Source organism: Mus caroli, unplaced genomic scaffold (genome assembly GCF_978045245.1).
Source record: "Mus caroli unplaced genomic scaffold, Mus_caroli_1 scaffold_16, whole genome shotgun sequence".
In the NCBI taxonomy this organism is placed as follows: domain Eukaryota; kingdom Metazoa; phylum Chordata; class Mammalia; order Rodentia; family Muridae; genus Mus; species Mus caroli.
In genome coordinates this window covers 73,470,738-73,489,747 of record NW_028227271.1, presented here as the reverse complement: position 1 = coordinate 73,489,747, position 19,010 = coordinate 73,470,738, and the positions used below count along the sequence as shown (strand labels likewise).

The following is a 19,010-nucleotide window of genomic DNA, read 5'->3' as shown; positions in this document are numbered from 1 at the left end:
GAGAGAGAGAGAGAGAGAGAGAGAGAGAGAGTGAGTTAAGCCTGTAATTTGGCCATAGGCTATGTGACTGCCACAGAGGAGGCGAAAGTGGGGGTCATGCACCAGGGTGTGCAAGCCCAGAACAAGGAGAGCACAATCCTTACTCCTGTCTGGACATGAGATTTTCAGGGTTGAGTCATGTTTCAATGTCACTCTTGCTCCAGGCAGGCTGCCCAGTCCTGTGTGCCTCTGTGTGTGTGTGTGTGTGTGTGTGTGTGTGTGTGTGTGTGTGTATCCATCCCAGATTGATCAATGTATATTGTTACATTTCCAAGCATAGTAGTAGTAGTCTTTGCTGACAATCTTTCGTCTTATCGTGTATTTTAAGAATTTTCAGGAGGATCTTTGCAATAGATTCTAAAGGATGCATTAGAAGAGGGTTCCATTTGAAGAACTCTTCATTCAGATTTTCCAGGTCACCCTGTGAAAAAGACAATAAACTAAGCACAGAGGAGGTAGGAAGGAGGCCTTTATAATGAGCTTAATTTGAAATGTAATGTCAACAACAGTTATATGTGTTTCATTTAATCACATGTGATTCGTTCATTGCTCATAAATCTTTATTTTATTGGCCTCGGATTAGCAAACCATCCAGCTTCTCAGAGTGATCTGATTGGAAACTGAATGAGCTGTGAGAATCCCGACTTCCTCACTGTATTGTTGATGACGTTAATTTTCACAAGAGGGACTGAGCAACAGCCTGGTGTTTATCACACCAAGTGTGAGCAGCCTATAAGCAGACTTCTACTTTGATGCTTCAAAAAGGGACACCGTGGCTGAGCTGAGAGTTTAGAACGGGTCTTAAGTAAGCATCAAGCTTAAGAGAAGATCAGAAATTCCTTACTGGCAGTAAAACTGGGCATCTGTGGTTGTATACCCATTCTAACCAGTAATACCAAGTCTCTGACAAGTGTCCTACCACAGGAGTTAGGTAGTGACTCTCATGAGAGCAAGCACCCTCTACACTGGTGGTTCTCAACCTGTGGAGCTTGGAAAACCTATTCACAGGGGTTGCCTAAGGCCATCGAAATACATGGAAATTCATAACATTAGCAAAATTACAGTTATAAAGTAGCAATGAAAATAATTTTATGGTTGGTCACATGAGGAACCATATCAAAGGGTCACAGCATTGGAAAGGTTGAGAACCCCTGCTCTAGACACAAAGACGGAGTGAGAAAGCTCCAAGCCTTCTTCAGCTCATCCATACAAGTGTATGTCACAGTTACTACCACAGGAAGTAGCTCTCAAGCCATTGTTTTAAAGGGCGGGCCATCATCATCGTCCCATCCTTTAAATGAAGGGGAACAAACATCTCTCTGAAACACTGTCAGTTACTGCTGACACCTGGTCAAGATGAGGATACCTGACACAGCTAAACTGGAATTGAGTTCTGCTTTTGTTCATTTGTCAAACCGTCACCATCATCATCATTACTATTATATACAGTCTCACTGTAAGCTTCAGCCTGGCCTCTAACTTCACATCAGTCTCCAAGGACTAAGATGCAGGATGTGAGCTGTCAAACTTAATTCCTCTGTTACACTTTTTTTTAAGCGGGACAATTATCACCATAAATGTTGTCACATAAATATCTGCAAAATGCTGTACATATCTAAACTTTTGCATCCTATATTTCCTGTGGTAAAGTAGAACATATTTTGGTGTCTAGGAAACTCTAAAAATGGTTTACATTTAAATTATTTATTTGTTTATTTATTTATTTATTTGATTGATTGATTGCATGTTACAAGCTTGACTATGGGATTTAGAGAAAGCAGTTTCAAAAACAGGTCTTAAAGGACACAAGATGTGAATGTTAGCCCTGAGTGACTGAAGACAGTAAAGCTGGCTTGCTTCCGAGTGATAATGTTTAAAATAAAACAGTAGCAGTAACAATAGCAAAAACACCTCTCCCGGTGTTAGACTTTCCTTGTGTGTGTGTGTGTGTGTGTGTGTGTGTGTGTGTGTGAGCGCATGCGCGCACATGGGCCCTGTGATAAATGTTAATTTAAACCAGTCACCTATAGCATTTGTCCAGTGTTCTTTTTCCTCACTGGCTGAGAAGAGACTGGAAGGCAAGTGCCTGAGTTGTTATTCCCGGAGACCAATGAGAGTCCAGGAGGCTGCCTGTGTTCCTCGAGTTCCACTGGCACTGCCTCTTTCGATGATACTCGTCTTTCTTGTACCTCCTGAAGGGTAACATGAATGTGCATACTGAGAGCAACACAGTCTACATCACCAAGTGTATTGACATTTGGTGTGCATTTGTCTTTAGTGACCAGTACTTTCTCTAAAACAGACATTAGAATTGGACAAATGGAGTAAGTTAGTTTACAGAATCTGCACAATTATTTTTCATAACAAAATAATAAAAAAAACACTTTGTAAAACTCTTGTCATTAAATTTCAACCTAAACACCCTATTAGTTCACACCATTTTAAATAAACAGTCAGATTAGCCATCTAGTAAAACTGGAAGTGGAAGTTTACAGTGTCTCTGTTAATACTCCAATGAAGGAAAAAATGGGATCCTGCATAAGATAGATCCCACTAAGCAAGAAGCCTGAAAATGCACGGCCTCTCTTTGCACCTTGGGGGAAGAATGCTGAAGCCTCTTTAAGTCTTTAAAGTAACATGCCCTCCCTCACCTTAGCCAGCCCAGCAGCTTGTACTCTGTTGATTCTCATTTTTCACGGGACATGTGTGACTGATTATTTACTCATTGGGAAACACTTCTGCATTTCTCTTTTGTAAAAGGTGTTTTGGGAAAATATTTTTCTTCAACACAGCAACTTAAAGTAGTCTGAGACTATACTGTTCTTGGATTCTTTCAGTCTCTTAGTTGTAATATATTACAACATGACATATATGAAAATATGAATAATTATTTACATATATGTGTATATGTATACACACACACACATTGTAACATTGCATGCACAAACACAAGTGGGCATACTGTTCACCTCTGCCAGTCCATGCTGCTGCACTCCAGGTACCCATTAGGTCTCTGGCTCCTGTAGAACTTCCAAGCTGTTTCCTCTCCAGTTCCAAGAAAGAGGATCTCCATCTGCTGCCACGTCCTCTCTAAGAAGAGGCCCTAGAACCACGTATCTCTGTCCATTTCTATCACTAAAGAGAAAAGAAGTGAGCAATCCGATCTCCTTGATACTATTAAACTGTGAAAATAAGTTTGACCCACTCCCCCTTTAGCTTATCCCATGGCTTCTGACACAAAGATGGACTTCTCAGACTACACGGAGCCTAAAGAATAGCTGGGATTTGGAGAGGGGAGGGGACTACTGTCCCTCTTACTGCATCACAAGAATGGCTTTGTCTAGTGTTCAGAAACACTGGGAGTCAGAGCAGCTGTGGAGTATGGAGCACTTAGAGACAGGCTACCTCGAGTCGTGCTGCTGATGGTGTCTACAGGAACCCAGGTCAGAAAGCCTGATTAAGAAAAAGACCACGTTTCTCCCCTTTTAATCTTACTGACCATTTCATGTAACAGAATGTTCTCTATAAAATACCAACTGACCTTGCCCCTCCCGCAGCTGACAGAGGGTTCTTAACTGACTGCCCACCTCCTGGGAGAAGGCTTCCACAACCTCCTCAAGCCAAACCAGTTTTTATCTTCACCAAACTACTCTTACAAGCCCAGCGCAGAGGGTCCCTTGTGGCTGTCATTATTCTGTGGGTCATATGTCCCTTTCCCCCTTGATTAGCCTGAGTTTCCAAACAGCAGAAAGAGCTGAAAAGCTTTTCTACTGCCCCAATTTCCCATACCAATAATATTCCCGCCCAATCAGATGTAAGACAATGCCTCAATTGTTCTTACCACAGAAACAAAGACATTGAAAGAGCATTATGTTATCAAAGTAACCAGCAAAGTCACACAAGCAGTCCTGTACCTGGGAGTGTTTGCACCTGATCGGCATCTTCACTTGGCTAGTTAAAAGTATAGGTAGGCTCTGATAACTTGAGATGAACCCCTAGCAGTCCAATAATGATCTGTGTGTTGTATACTGGAAACAAAATGGTTCCGATGAGGTTCCAGCAACAGTGACTCCTGGTCTTGTTTATGTTAAAAGTATAGGTAGGCTCTGATAACTTGAGATGAACCCCTAGCAGTCCAATAATGATCTGTGTGTTGTATACTGGAAACAAAATGGTTCCGATGAGGTTCCAGCAACAGTGACTCCTGGTCTTGTTTATGTTGGGCACATGGCATGACTTACAGAGTTGAATGGAAAGCTGCCTGCCAGTGGGGTGGAATCCTATTCTCATGAATATTACAGAACAGTTGTGTCTTCTATAGGCCTTATAAATCAGGAAGCTATGAAGAAAACACACACACACACATATTCCAATATAGATTGATTGATTGATTGATTGATTGATTGATTGATGGCATATTTAGAGATAAGGTCTCAAGTCCTCTAGGCTGGCTTCAAGCTTTCTATGTTTGCAAGGATGGATGACCTTGAGATTTTGATCCTTCTGGCCCCACCTCCCAAGTGCTAGACATCAAACTAGGATTTCCGGCATCAGGTGTGATAAACAAGCACTCTTCTAAGTAAGCTATTATAACTTTGCCCCTGTAATTGTTTTAAGTCAGAACAGAAAAAAAAGAAATAAAAACCACTAAGAAATTTTGCAAGTAGTTCTCTTCTTTCAATATATTTTGCTTTCAACCCCTGCCAATATGGAGGTCTCAAGACCAGTCTTCCACATTCAATGTAAGTGTGAATGTCCCACATACTTAACAAAGTTTCTCTCAATCCCGCTGTTAGGACTTCCTCCTTCTCTCACTTCCTGTACAGAGGCAGGTGGAAAGGACATGTCCCTCTTCTCACAGTGGTCGACAGATTTGTCTTCCAGTGGCTTTAGATAAAATCACAGGCATGCTCAGCTCAACGGCAGCAAACTCTTCATCAAAACTGCATTGATTTAATGATCAAGCAATTTGCTCCAAGGACTATCCACATTCAAAGCACCCTCTCCAGAAACTTTGAATGCCGCCATTAGAGAATAAATCTGCCACATTTGGGGGTTTTCAAGTCAAAGCACTTCTGTCAGACACCTCCTCTACTGTCATCAACTGAATGCAGACACTCTTCTATTTCTGTAATTTAACCATCAGCATTTTCTGTCCATGCTAAAATAAGCCGCTAAAATAAGGATAAGAGCAGATATCAAAATATCATATTACAGAGCCCTGTGTTTTATTTATTACTGCCTGGAGCTAAGATATACCCTATTCCCATGGGATTCTTTCTCCTGCCCCATGTTGCTACTTGCTAGACAGTTTGTCAGCAGAAGAAGGAGTCAGTTAGAGGCATGTTGCAGGTAAATTATTTCATGTAACTACATGAGCCTAATATGTATTAGGCTACATATGTCTAGTTGGGGGATTGGGGGGTGTGTAAGGGACATAACTTGGACTGTTTGCCAATTCCAGCTCCCAAAAATTTAGAGACAGGCAACTTTGCTGCAGGCTCTTGTTTACCTCCAGAAGTAAATTGAAGGAACAGAATTGGAAGCAGGGGGTGGGACACATTAATTGTCTTGCTGTCCTGTTGGTCATGTCTAAAGTGCTTTGTAGTCTAAAAACACTCCATAAATCTGTCACTGTAAGTACCTTGATCTTGGGAGAGGCAAGATTAGTGATGTTAAAGTGAATTAAGGATGCAGATCTGGGTTTTATTTTATTTTCCACACAAAGAAAAACATGCCAGATTAATAAATGCTGTGCTACAGAACCATGCAATAAAAGTTCATACAAGAGACAAGGTTACCAGAGTGTACAGGATACCTCATTCGACTATTTGTCAAGGTCAGATCCCAGCTGTTGGGAGACCTATGTGACAACCAAGCTACTCATCTGCTACATATGAACAAGGGGGCCTTAGATCCATCCTGTGCTTCCTCTTTGATGGTGGTACAGTCTCTGGGAGCCACCAGTGTTCCAGGTTATTTGACTGTTGATCTCCCTGTAGGGACCCTGTCCTGTTCAGGTCCCTCAGTCCTCCTTTTAACTCTTCCTTAAGACTCCTCAAGCTCCATCTAATGTTTGGATGTGAGTCTCTGCATCTGTGTCCATTGGCTGCTGGGTAGAGCCACTCAGAGGACAATTATGCTAGGTTCCAGTCTGCAAGCATAACAGAGTGCCATTAATAGTGTCAAGCATTGGTTCTTGACCATAGGATGGGTCTTAATTTGGGGCAGTCATTGGTTGGCCATTCCCTCGCTCCTGCTCTGCCTTTGTCCCTGCACATCTTGTAGGCAAGACACATTTTGTGTTAAAGGTTTTCTGGGTGGGTTTCTATCCTTATCCTTCCACAACTTGAAGCAGGAGCTGTCCCTGAGCCTGTTGCCTACATGCCTGTGGATCCCACGCCCCTAAATAGACAGCTTTGTCTGGCCTCAGTGGGAGCAGATATGCCTAGTCCCACAAAGACTTGATGTTGGAGGGGGGCTTCCCCTTCAAAAGAGAAGAAGATAGAATGGGGGAGGACTTGCTTAAGGGGGTACTGAGAGGAGAGAAAGGGCTGATACTGGGTTGTAAAGTAAATAAATATTTAAATTTAATAATAAAAATACAGATCCCAATCTCTCTTGGTTGTGTCCATCACCATACATTTTACTTACATCTGTGACTTTCAGCATGACATCTATTGAGACTGTCATCTCTTTTGATCACAGAATAAATGCTTTCTATGGGTTTTCTCATCTACTCTTTAAAATGGTTTTAAATAGTGGGTATCCTATTGTTCTTGCATAAAGTTACTCCTAAAGAGAATCAATCATACATCTACAGAGTCCCAGATCCTACGCCTATGCATGAGCAAGTACAATTGGTTCTGTACTGTGTTCCTCAGGCAGGAATCAGCCAATAGTATATGAAAACTATTTGATTAATATTCACATATATTGATCACATGCAGATTTTTTCTTTTAATAATATGGCATCAGCTGCATTCACACTGCATATATACTGAATCAAGTAAGAAAAGTATTCAAAATATGATTAAAAGTGTGAAGTGGGAGGCATGCATGCTGCTTTATGTAGGACCTGAGCATACACGGTGTGGTGGTAAGGATATCCTGGACCCAGTGGCCATTGGTGGGCACCTTTACTGTTCCTTCTATGTATGTATTTGAATTTCCCCACACAGATGAGCATCCAGTGTCTGCGTGCATCCTCTTTTCCTCCTCTGTTCCGGTCTCTCCATTATCCATCTTCCTCCACGTTGACCTTTCCTAAATTTACTGTTCCCTTTTTCTCTTTTTCTTTTCTAAAGGCAAGTATGCCATGCGAGACCTGGTCCACCGGCTTCCTGGTGGGAACAACAGCAACAACTCGGGGAGCAAGGCCATGTCAGATGACACCGTGACAGCCGTGTGCTGCACCCTGCATGAAGTGATCACCAAGAACATGGAGAATGCCAAGGCCTTACGGGATGCTGGTGGCATCGAGAAGTTGGTCGGCATCTCTAAAAGCAAAGGAGACAAGTAAGTCTGGGTAGGGGAGGGGACAACATTGTCTTCACATTGGAGTAAGTCAGGAAATAGTATTGTCTTTGTATTGGAGTAAGTCAGGAGGTGACATTGTCTTTGTATTGGAGTAAGTTAGTGCCAACACTGTCTTTGCATTGCTAAGGTAGACTTCATGTCCCAGTCTGCATTCTAGTTCCTTCTGCTTAGGCTAGCCAACCAGCTTAGCCTGGATACATGATATTATCTCCCTGCCATTGAACCTCATCTGTGGTTGCCAGTCCCTGGGTTACTAGACCCCCATCCTTTGGTTCAGTAGTCTTCTCTTTATATCCTTCCTATGGAGTCAGAAAGAACTAAAATCTAATCTTGGCTCCTTCTTCGCTTGCTGTGAGATTCTTGGCAGGTTATTCCGCTTAACAAGTTACTGTGCCCTCACTTACTAACCTAAGAGTGAAGGCAGGCAGGTCCTGAGACCCTCCCCGGAATCAGTGATCATCAAATCTGAGAAGATAAGTGGGAGAAGAGCAGAAAAGCAGAGCTTTTAGCCAAATGGAGCAAAAAGAGGCAAGACTTGGGATTTGGTATGGAAGCTGCTGCATCATCCCCATAAGTGAGAATGTTTCCTGTGGTTGAAGAAACAAGGGTATCTCACTGTATGCAAAAAGCAAACAAACAAACAAACAAAACAGAAACAAACAAACAAAAAAAAGCAGAAAGAAAAAAACCTTCATCACCCAGAGTACTAGTATATCTGCTAGCATATCATTCTTTACAGAAACCTGCTCAGCTCTTAATTAAATTTTGTCTTTTAGAAGTCCCTCTGAGTCATCAAAGAAGATTAAATACATGAACTTTTTATTATCAAAGCCCTGCCTACTTCTTGCCTTTCTTCCCCTGTGTCCTATTCCTTTACATCCAAATGCTAAATAATTAAAATTTTCTTTTGTTATTGAAGATGGTGAGGAACACTCCTTGAGACTCTGGAAATTCCTTCTCCTTATTTCATTTAACCCAAGTTACTGGCAGTGTGTTATAAAAGTTTTGGGAGAGATGTTTAATTACCCCAAGACCCTTAAATCGGTTCATTCAGCAGTACCGTGTAAAATCTGAGTCTGTTCTTATGTAAGGAGTGAAACCCACTGGAGTCAGGCAATTGTGCAGTGTAGAGTTGGAGCTTGAATTATGTACAACTGGTGATGTTCTGTCTAGAGGAAAATAAAACAGCACAGTTCACAGCCAGGACTCTACAAAGTATTCTCTATATTGCTTCTCCAGACCTGCAACTCTCTAGAAAGAGAAGTGCTCGTGAGGCCAATATATATTTGTTACTTTTTTTTTAAGCATATACACTTAATGGCACAATAAAATCACAGTTGAAAGCAACACTCCATTTGCCTGTATTTATGAGACATCTCAAGGTTAAAGAACATTCTCTGAATTGAAAGGCAAGAAAGCTGGGCTGGGTAGCTGGCCACCGATCTAATCCCTTACGTTGTGAGTATCTCTCAGCAGTGAGTGACACCCAGTGAGCCCTGAGGAGAAAAAAAATGCTCTGGTCAGTCTTATGGCCAAAGAAAACTATTTGGTGAAACTATTTAAAAGGTGGTTTTTTGAGCAATAATCTATGAAGTAAAGCAACTCCTCATTGGTAACCCAAAAAATTGCCCTGCAAGATGTGGCCCAGGATTGGTTGCCATAAATATGCACATGTTCTGTATCTGTAGATGATCTCATGAGTTTCATTTAATCTGACTAAACATTTCTTCACGGATGGTCACTTGGTTTATCTGATTGTTCCTTTATCCCTTTTTCTATGACAACAGCCTGGAGTTGTGACTTTACTAACAGGTGTTAAATGAAGTGAATCAGGTCTCTTTGAGTTGTAGTGGTCACACTCAGTGAGCCCTTACATTTCCCCGTGCACTGTGTCTCTCTTGTATATGAATATACTGACAATGAGAGGATCAAAATAAGGCGTTCATAACTTCGAATGTCCTACCTGCATTTTAGTTTATCATGGCTTATCACTGCTTTCTAAGCAAAAGTAGTTGAGGGCATTGCCCTGAGTCTTAGCATAAAACTCAGAATTCTTGCTGAATCAGTCCAGTGGTGATGGGTAGATTTAGAGTCACGGGAACCTCTAGGCATGCTTTATTAGAACAGGAAAGGTTTTCAGGAATAGAACTTTTGAACTGGGGATCACTAACATGGTAGAAATACCAGTACATTCCATTTAACTTATAAAGAGGCCACAAATATGCCCACACTAAACTAGTCTTTAAAAACTTGCTTCTAGAATAAAGTTCAGCCCAAATATGATTTTTCTTTGAAACAGCATGGAAACAAAGATGAAAAAGGCAAATAAACAAAAACCCTGAAATGAACATAAATATGCCTGGCTGTGGTCCTAAAACATCTGTGCATTTGCATCTATGTGCATGTGAGCCTAACTGTGTAGTGATATGAACAGAGCAGACAAGTGAGGTGCCACGGTGTATTGGAGCCACACTGAATAGTATTGCTAAGACAGTCAAGTCAGCTAGTGTTCTGCTCTGCTTCTCTGTGACTGAGCTGTATAGCTTTGAGGAATCACACATTCAGACAGACATCTTCAGCCACTCCTGATCTGATAGCTCCCGTGAAGCTCAAAGCACTGTGGGATTGCTATCAGCACCTACAGGAGCCGATTCCACAATTTTGAAGTCTGACGGCTTACTGTTTTCACATCATTTTTAAACACACATTGGAGAATTCTATCATGTCCATCTGTTTCACATACGCATTTTCATGATCTCAACCGTTATATGGGAAATCATGTTGAATGTGTCATATTTTATCATAAGGCAGAGAAGCTATTTACAGACTGAACTGTGGCTTGTCAGTAGAGACCTGTGTACTAAGGCTCAGGCTCCAGCTATAATTACTTAGGAACACTCAGTGGTTCTGGTCCTTCAGTTGGTAGTTACAGAGTTTCATGTAGATATTTTTTATGGCAGGAGCCTAGTAGAAGGATCAAACATACAGACTAAGAAAAGGGAAGTGTTCCTTTTGACCCTCAGAACTTATAACAACGCCACGCCATACAGGCATTTTAATTAAGAAGCTAACCTCATTTTCATTACACATTCAGTCTCTATTTTGTAACTAAGCAAGAAGTTGAAAACAACAACAACAAAAAATTTACACTGTGTCGGAGGAATTTTTCATGCTAAATGTGTCAGCCACACCTCCACTACCTGAATTTTAATCATGTTCTCCATGGTTGCCTGGGCATTGCCAGAGAAAAATATCTAAGTAGCGGGTGTAAATATGAGAGCATTTAGTCTTTGTTTCACCTTGATTATATAAGGCCAAGAGGGGCGCTAATCTGTATTCGTGAAAAGGTCTAAATTTCTCTAAGTTACAGGGATTTAACACTATAGCAGGGGACATGATATTACCATAAATTATAGAATAATTAAACCTCCATTCATCTTAGTGAAATAAAATAAATGGTACCTTGTAACTAATGTATTATGGAGAAAATCAAACTTATAGTTCTTCATTTTTTGTTATAATACAGCTAAAGTTGTTTTTTTTTCCTCAGAAATAAGTAGCTGTCACTGCTGCTCTTCTATAAATGGATGGAGAAGCTTTAATCTTAGCTCACATAAATTACAAACATGAAGACCCAGAAAAACAGCAGCTAGACTATGCACCATGTCCTGATAGCCCATGATTTCATTACAAAATGCCTATCCACAAAATGTTTGTTTATTTTGCTTCGTAAATCCAAGCCTACCCCAATCCATCTACCATCTGCCTCCTTTGAATCTCAAGGGCTTTTTTATTTAAAATATGATTTTTATTTATTTTTTGAGATTTCATATGAGTTCCATTAACAATTCAACCCTCTCTTTCCTACTTCCAATTCCCAATTCCCCAACTCCCTCTGAAGTTCATGATCTCTTAAGACTCTTATAGTTTATTTTGGGGTGTGTGTGTGTGTGTGTGTGTGTGTGTGTGTGAGAGAGAGAGAGAGAGAGAGAGAGAGAGAGAGAGAGAGAGAGAGAGAGACTATATTCTAATGAGTACATTTAATGTCTTATGTGCATGTGTTTAGGACTAACCACTTGAGATTGGATGACTTACCAGAGAACTTGTTCCTGAAGAAAACTGATTCTTCCTCTCTTGACAGTCATTAATTGCCTATAGATCCTGATCTAGGAGTGGAACTTTATGAGAGTCACACACACACACACATCCACATTGGCTTGTCACCTGGTGTCATTGTGTAGATCTGGTTTAGGTAGCCATATTGTTGAAATTTCACGGATACAGCATTCCTGTCTTGATTAGAAGAGACTTTCTAATAGCAGATGTCTTGGTCCTCTGACTTTTAGGAAGAGGCAACAGAAAAGTGTGTAAGAATCAAATACATTTTGTCTTACTTCAGAGATTATTTTCAATGACTCTCTCATCCATAACAGTCAGCTTCTAGACTGTTCATTGCTTTCGAGGCCTCATTAGTTATAACATCTTGCCCAACACCAAGAGTCACATGGACCACAAGCCTACAGCCCACATCATACCTTCTCCTTGTTTTGTGTAATACAGTATTGTATGTACGGAAACATAGCCATATTCTTTCTTTTTGCTAGAATGACAGCTAATTGAGTAAATGTGAAAAGGACCATAGGACCCCCCCTCACTCCTCACAGGAAAAATCGAACTGGCCTGTAAGGTAGACCATATCAACGGTGGCCACTAGTGTAGCCCACATCTGCTACTTTGTGGGGTTTTCGTTCTTCTACCCTTTTCCAACCCTTTTCTTCCACCCTTTCAACCCTTAACACTAGATAGGAGAGAGGAAAAGGATAGGGGGGAAAGAGGGCTAATGTTATCTTTAGTCTACTTCCTGCTGTTTAGAGTTGTTGAGTTCCTTGGGGCAAGTTTGATCTCTGCAGTCAGGATATCTAATTTCTTCTTGTTTCTTCTTTGTGCATGAGTACTTAACAAACCATGACCAACAGCAACCAACCAACCACCTACCGCACCTCTTGGGACCCTGGCATTTATCTATCCTCTGAAAAGTCCCCAGAATTCCAAACATCACACAGTCACAGAAACTATCTGCAGTTGGCAAAATCATGCTTCTGCTAGAGCCTGAGGCAAATCATAGTCAGCTGCTGTGGACAGTCTGAAGCAGCATCATATCCCACACCTGGGATTAAAACTAAAACATATTCCCATAATAATTTTGTGGTTTTTAAAGAAACCAAAATTCTCAGTACATGGCAGAATTAGGCAGTTGGTGGTAAAACCATTCTGTTAGAACTAAGATCTATAAGTAGTTAAAAAAGCTTCTTTAAAAGCACCAGTCAAAGGGACTTCAAGAATCTGATGGGAGTTGAATCAATATGGCTATACTGACCTAGTCTCTGTTTTGACATACAGATTGGCATTGAACAAAAGGTAAGAGGTTGTGCCTTCATAGCATTTGCAAAGGCAATCTGAGAAAAGATTAATAAACCATAAGTTCCTATGACCTTTATCCAAAGGACTTGAGGAGCATACAGGGCTTTATAGATTCTTGTTCATGGACATTCTCCACATGTAATTCAACAAGGCCACACTTTCTAATAGTGCCACTTCCTGGGCCAAGCTTATACAAACCATCACAGAGACTCTACTGCTCCCTACCTGTCACTATTCTTATGTTTATGTTTTGGAAGTTCTTTGCCAAACTCTAGTGCCTGCCTGCCTGTTACCTTTCCAGGCATGTTGCTGAGAAGGAGAATGGGAGCTAGGGAAATAATTCTTTACTGAAGAGAAAAACCAAAAGGGTGACAAGATAGTGCAGTTCCAGGTCATCATCTGCATTTCCTGTCTTTTCCTTCTCAGGCACTCTCCAAAGGTGGTCAAGGCTGCTTCTCAGGTCCTAAACAGCATGTGGCAGTATCGAGATCTGAGGAGCCTCTACAAGAAGGTAAGATTGATTTTTCTTATACCTGAGGTTCCTGGGATCACAGATGTGGGGCCCAAAGGGGCCAGATGTGACTATAGTAAGAAATATTCCATATATAGGAGGTGTTTGTCAAAAAGCCTTAGCTGAAACAAGAGTTTCAGGATGATAAGGAGAAATTTTTTATCCATATTCCAAGATACCAAGAAGGCTCTCACCATCCTGACAACACCAAATGATCTCTTTCAATTCTCTTAGAGCCTATAATTTTTTTCAAAATTTGTATTTATTATTATTTTTACATGTGTGTATGTATCTGAAAGATTATATATGTATATATGCCACAGTGCACATGTGGAGATCAGAGAACAACTTGTAAAGTTGGTTCTCTCCTTCCATCTTTATGTGGGTTCTAGACTTGCATACCAAGCACTTTTGCCTGCTGAGCCATCTTCTTAGCCCTGTGCTTTCTTTTATTTTAAAATGTTCATTTACTTATTTACTTGTTCATTTATTTTGCACATGTGTGCCTATGGGTATGTATGTGGATGCAGGAAACCACAGAGGGCTGAGGACAGATAGTCTACTGGGTATAGAATTAGAGGAGATTGTGAATCATCATGAGGATGCTGAAGAAGGAGCTGAGGTTCCTGGAAGAGTGAGGAGTTAGTGAGACGCCTCTCCATCCTCTTTCATTTTGTAATTAACACATAATAAATATACATATTTATAGAATACAGCATGCTGGCTCAATACATACATCCATTGGTTATTGGCCCCACTACAGATATTTACCTCAATCATCCTCTTAAGCATGTATCATTCTTCATGTTGAAAAAACTCAAGATTCACCCCTCTAGCTATTTTGAATGCCTGATACAATATTTTCAATAATATTAATTCACTTTATAGAAAGAAAATGTATTTTTTCCAGAGGTCACATATTCCAAAGTAGACCAAAAAGTCATAAATTTAGGGATTTTGAAAAAAAATTAAAAATATCAACAGGTTTAAACAAATAATTGCAAAGAGAACACAGCAGGGAAACAAACCCAAATAACTCAAGAACAATGGAGGGATTCAAGAACATGGAAGCTGAAAAAAAAAAAAAAGCAAGATGCAGTCGCTGCTCTGTGTTCCTAGGCCCTGAAGAGGTTGCCCAGAGGATGGAGATGAAGGTCTTCCTGACCCGCATGGACCACAGGAGGTTGGCATTTATTCTGTAGGCTCAAGTGGCTAACAGGAATTCATTTTGCATTTAAAAGTATCTTCACTGTCAATGTGGTCAAAGACTAAAACCTGGAAAGTCCATTTCTGGAGATGTTGACTCTGTAGCTCAAGGCTGAGTTCCCCTGAAGAAAGGATGCTGACCTTTTCTTTGTGGTTTAGGGGCCAGGTGGGCATTATTAATAATATTTTCTAGGACTTTTGATTTTGTGACCCCTAGTTGAACATGTGTGGAGAGTTTAGATCTCACTAGTAAGTAGAGACAGGAGAACATCATAAATGTACAAGGAAGGAGACCAGAGTTCAGAAGGAGACAACAGAGCTGGTCAAGGTGGGTGGCTTCCATCCACCAGCCAAGGGGTCTCCTACTGAGAAAGCCAGCACCACTGTGTGCATCCCATGCCACCAGCCCTAGCAGGCCACCAGCCTCTAGAGCAGGGACATGAGGTCACACACAGTGTCTCACATCAGAAGGCATGAGAGCCCTCTTGCCAGAGGCACCTTTTGTCACCACTAAGCCTGTGGGGAAAGTAAAATATTTAATACCTGGCTCTTGTATGTTTTAGTCTATTTTTAGATTTCCCCAAGGACCCTCCTTCTCCCCTTACGCACTTTAAGATTATAAAATGCAACTTATGCACTTCTCTTTTCAAGTTTTCCTGTGCTTCTAGACATAGTATACTTAATTTGACACTTAGATCATAAAACCATGAGGTGTGGGAATATTCCAGATTGGTGATAAATGTTGCTAAATATTTTCTTTTTTAAAATGAGCAAACGTTTGGGGGCTCCTTTCTGTTTCGCATCAAATTCTAACCTCCATGGTCTATGCTTAGCTCCTTCTTGGGCTCCTCCAGAAGTCAAGTGAGATCTCCCTCAGAAAAGGTCATCCTGTTAAACAGATAGACAGACATGATGATCACCCTTAAACTGAATGAAGCTGGTGGTTCCGAGCCAGTGGCCACAGGAGCTCCAGGAGGCACTGCCTCCCACAATGCACCTGCACTCACATCCAGGGCACGCCCACTCCTCTGCAGTACTCATGCTATGTGCACCGTGGGGACACAGCTTTGAGAAGCTCTCAAGCTATTTACTGAATGGTAGTGTGAGCTTTTCACTTGAGAGTTGTTGGGTTTTTTTTTTGGGGGGGGGTGTTTGGTTTGGTTTTTACTTTGTTGGTAGTAGAGTTCAAAAAGCGTAATTGTCTTTCTATTTTCATAAAAAGAAGAGTGTGCTGACAGGAATTTAATGGAGCTAAACCTCAAGAGCTGAGCTGATTTAAAATGTGTTTCATATGAGCACATTCGAGAAAGATGGGCTGGAGAAATCAATGTGATGTTTTTAGTTGGTCCATGATTAAAAAATGTTGAGAAAGAGCTGTTCTTAATCATTTCCAAATTACACAGTTGTGAAATGAAACAGGCGCCTCTGGGCTCAATGTCACGCGCTCTCTGGATAACAAGGCTGAGCATTCAAAATCACTTCCCCTTTAAAAGTCCTGCAAAAAGGCCGTTTATTCTTCATCTCCCATTGTCTTTAATCGTCAGGGAGACCAGTTTCTGTTCTGTGCTTCATTGACAATTTATACACCACCGAAAAGCTGTCTGATCCATATCTTTTAATTATCCTCATTTCGGATCTACTTATTAGATTCTACTAGAGGTCACTAAATGAAAGGCTCCAAGGAAAACTTACAACACGGAGGCCATGGCTGCGGGCCTGAGGGTGGAGCAATGGTTGGCAACTCTATTACGTTCTGAATCCTATACATTAGGTTTTGAAGCATGGCTCAAAGGGAAAAAATTATAGAGCTAAATCTTGAAGAATTTAAAATTTTTATAATTAAGAATTTGAGGTTAGGGCATTATAAGACGGAATATGTGACTGGGAGGTGGAAATTGGGGTGTCTGAGACCCAATTTGGATCTCAGTTGAGTCTCAAGACCCAAATCAGTTCACGCACAACCAGGCCCAGAGGCCAGACATGCACATCTTTTAGCTTACCTGTCTTATTTTTCAGAGATACATTTAATCAGCTAGAATACTTTGGCTCTGTGGTTTCTGAACAGAACAAAACAAAACAAAACAAAACTGTGATTTATTCATGATGCGTTTGGTGCCCGCAAAATACACTCATGTTATCTGGACCTTCAACTGGAGTGAAGCCCATCTGAATTATCCACTTGAGGAAAAATACTCAGCGGTCATCAAAGTATTACATAATGCACCAACATTTCTAAACAGCCCTGGTGTTTAGCTAACCTTACACAGACCTATAAAATCCCTTCTCTGTGAACGACTAGTGAATGGTTCATAAAAGCCAGTAAGGGAAATTGTGAGATTCACTGAATCTTGTGAAGTGCTTGTCTTTGTAGAAATGCGGGACTGAAAATAAGCCCCCTGATAAAATGAGTGCTTCTGTTTGACCATGTTTGAAGACTCTTAGAATAGTTGACTTGGGGAAACAGGAAATAAACGTGGGAGAAGGGCATCAAAATATAAAAACAACTGCCTAAATTCTATGTGACTTTTGGTGATCTTTCCACGAGCAGTCATCAATAAATAGCATGGATGTACACAAAGTCACTACAAAGTGGACTCAGTTATAGAAGATGCATCTAAATAGACCCCCCTCCTCCTGCCACGGACATGATCAGGCAGGGGCCCTCTGGCCTCTCATGTTACCCTGCATCTCTCCTGTGTTAGTGAAGCTTATTGGCTCCCCCTCCCACCCCCATCTTGTTCCAGACAAACAGGAAAGAGAGCTCTATAGGCAAAGAGCAGGAGCTGTCAAGCTCCCGCTCACACCCAAGGAACTAGACCTCAGCCTGGGCCAACACTCAGCTGCTAGGGTCACCCAGAAACATGGTTGCCATGACCCCTTTGAAAATTCCATGGCAGAAGAAAGGCAGTGTCAGCTCCAGCAGGCATTTTATTGTTTAGACATTCCTAGTGCTGATGGCAAACCTGGCCCATCAAAGCACGGCATTCCACTCCAGGGTGGCTACAATTAGCTCTACACACACTTCTCCTTATCTGCAACTTGGGCCTCCAAGCCACACCAAGCAAGTGCAATTTCTCATCTCTGTCTTCAAGTCTCGAGGAGGTCACACCCAGGTGGCCAGACATTCTGAGTTCTAATGCATCAGGGTAGCATAAGCCTTTGCCACTGTGGTAACTTATGGCCATGGGCATGCGAGTCCATTCACACGTCTTCCGTGAGTTAACCTTCCTGTGTGAATATGGGCTCCGGGTTTCCATGAGACAGGCGACAAAGGGAGGCCATGCTTCCCTGCTGCTAGACACTGAATGTCTGCCAATGACTTTGTCAGCAGATTCCTGCCTAAAAGCCTTGCCATATTACTTGTAGAAATAGAAATGGCATAGACTCAGAATCAAATGGCCCAACATCAAAGGCACAACCTTACCATTTCCTGGCATCGTGACCTCAGGTAGATTACCTGTCAAGACTTTTGGCAGACTCAAGATGCACAAAACTTCACACCCACACAGAGATATAGTAGACGGTTTGTATTCCACCTTCCCATTCCTGACAGTTGCCAGAGTATTAAATAACCTCCTCCAGTAGTCAACTGCAGTGTGTGATTTACCAGCAGAATCTTCTTTCTGGGCATGCTCACAGAACCCTGGAGTCGTTACACAAAGCCATCCCTCCGTACCTCGTATCCGACCTGGGAACTTTCTTCAACCTCCATCAATGACCCTTCATAGCCTCTGATGGCCATGTGTCTAGGACCCTCTCCATCTTTTTATATTCCCATGTGTGGCATAAAAGCCATAGCCCCTGCCTGGGTGGGATTGTTTATGGTCAAGTCAAACATCATAATGCTTTGTGTACGTGAAAGTAATCTCAAGGGAGTCGTGGATGGTGATTCCAAAGGACTGTCGTGCCATCGGGTACTCGCTGTCCCTGTCATCCTCTCCACAAGCTGCTGAGCATGTGGAGCTAAAGGCTTCACTCCATAATGATGACCACCAAGATTCTCATCCATTGCCTTTCTCGCCACTCCTTTCCCTTCAGTCCTCTGCTACATCCGGCTGTCTGAAGGTTCTGGGCCAGAGCTCTTTACCCACAATCTTTCTCCTAAACAACTCTACCTGCTAGTCATTGCTTTGTAATGGAGCCCAGTGGGAAGAATCGTGCCTGTGGAGGCTTAGCAAAGTAAGCCATGGGCTCAGGGTTTTATGACATGAAGGTGACATGGAAACCGCCATGGGCTTTGTGGTGGGTATTTCTGTTGTGTGTCAGCGCTGTGTGTGTGTTTGTGTGTGTGTGT

General features: G+C 41.6%; 1 protein-coding gene across 3 annotated transcripts in view; it reads left to right on the top strand.

The window, feature by feature from the left end:
- Ctnnd2 (catenin delta 2) overlaps positions 1–19,010 on the top strand; it is an 810,770-nt gene that overhangs the window by 755,112 nt on the left and 36,648 nt on the right. For all 3 annotated transcript variants that reach the window (XM_021182851.3, XM_021182850.3, XM_029469859.2), the window contains 2 exons: positions 7,347–7,557; positions 13,426–13,510. In XM_021182851.3, coding sequence (XP_021038510.1) covers positions 7,347–7,557; positions 13,426–13,510 — 296 coding nt within the window. The remainder of the gene's footprint in view (positions 1–7,346; positions 7,558–13,425; positions 13,511–19,010) is intronic.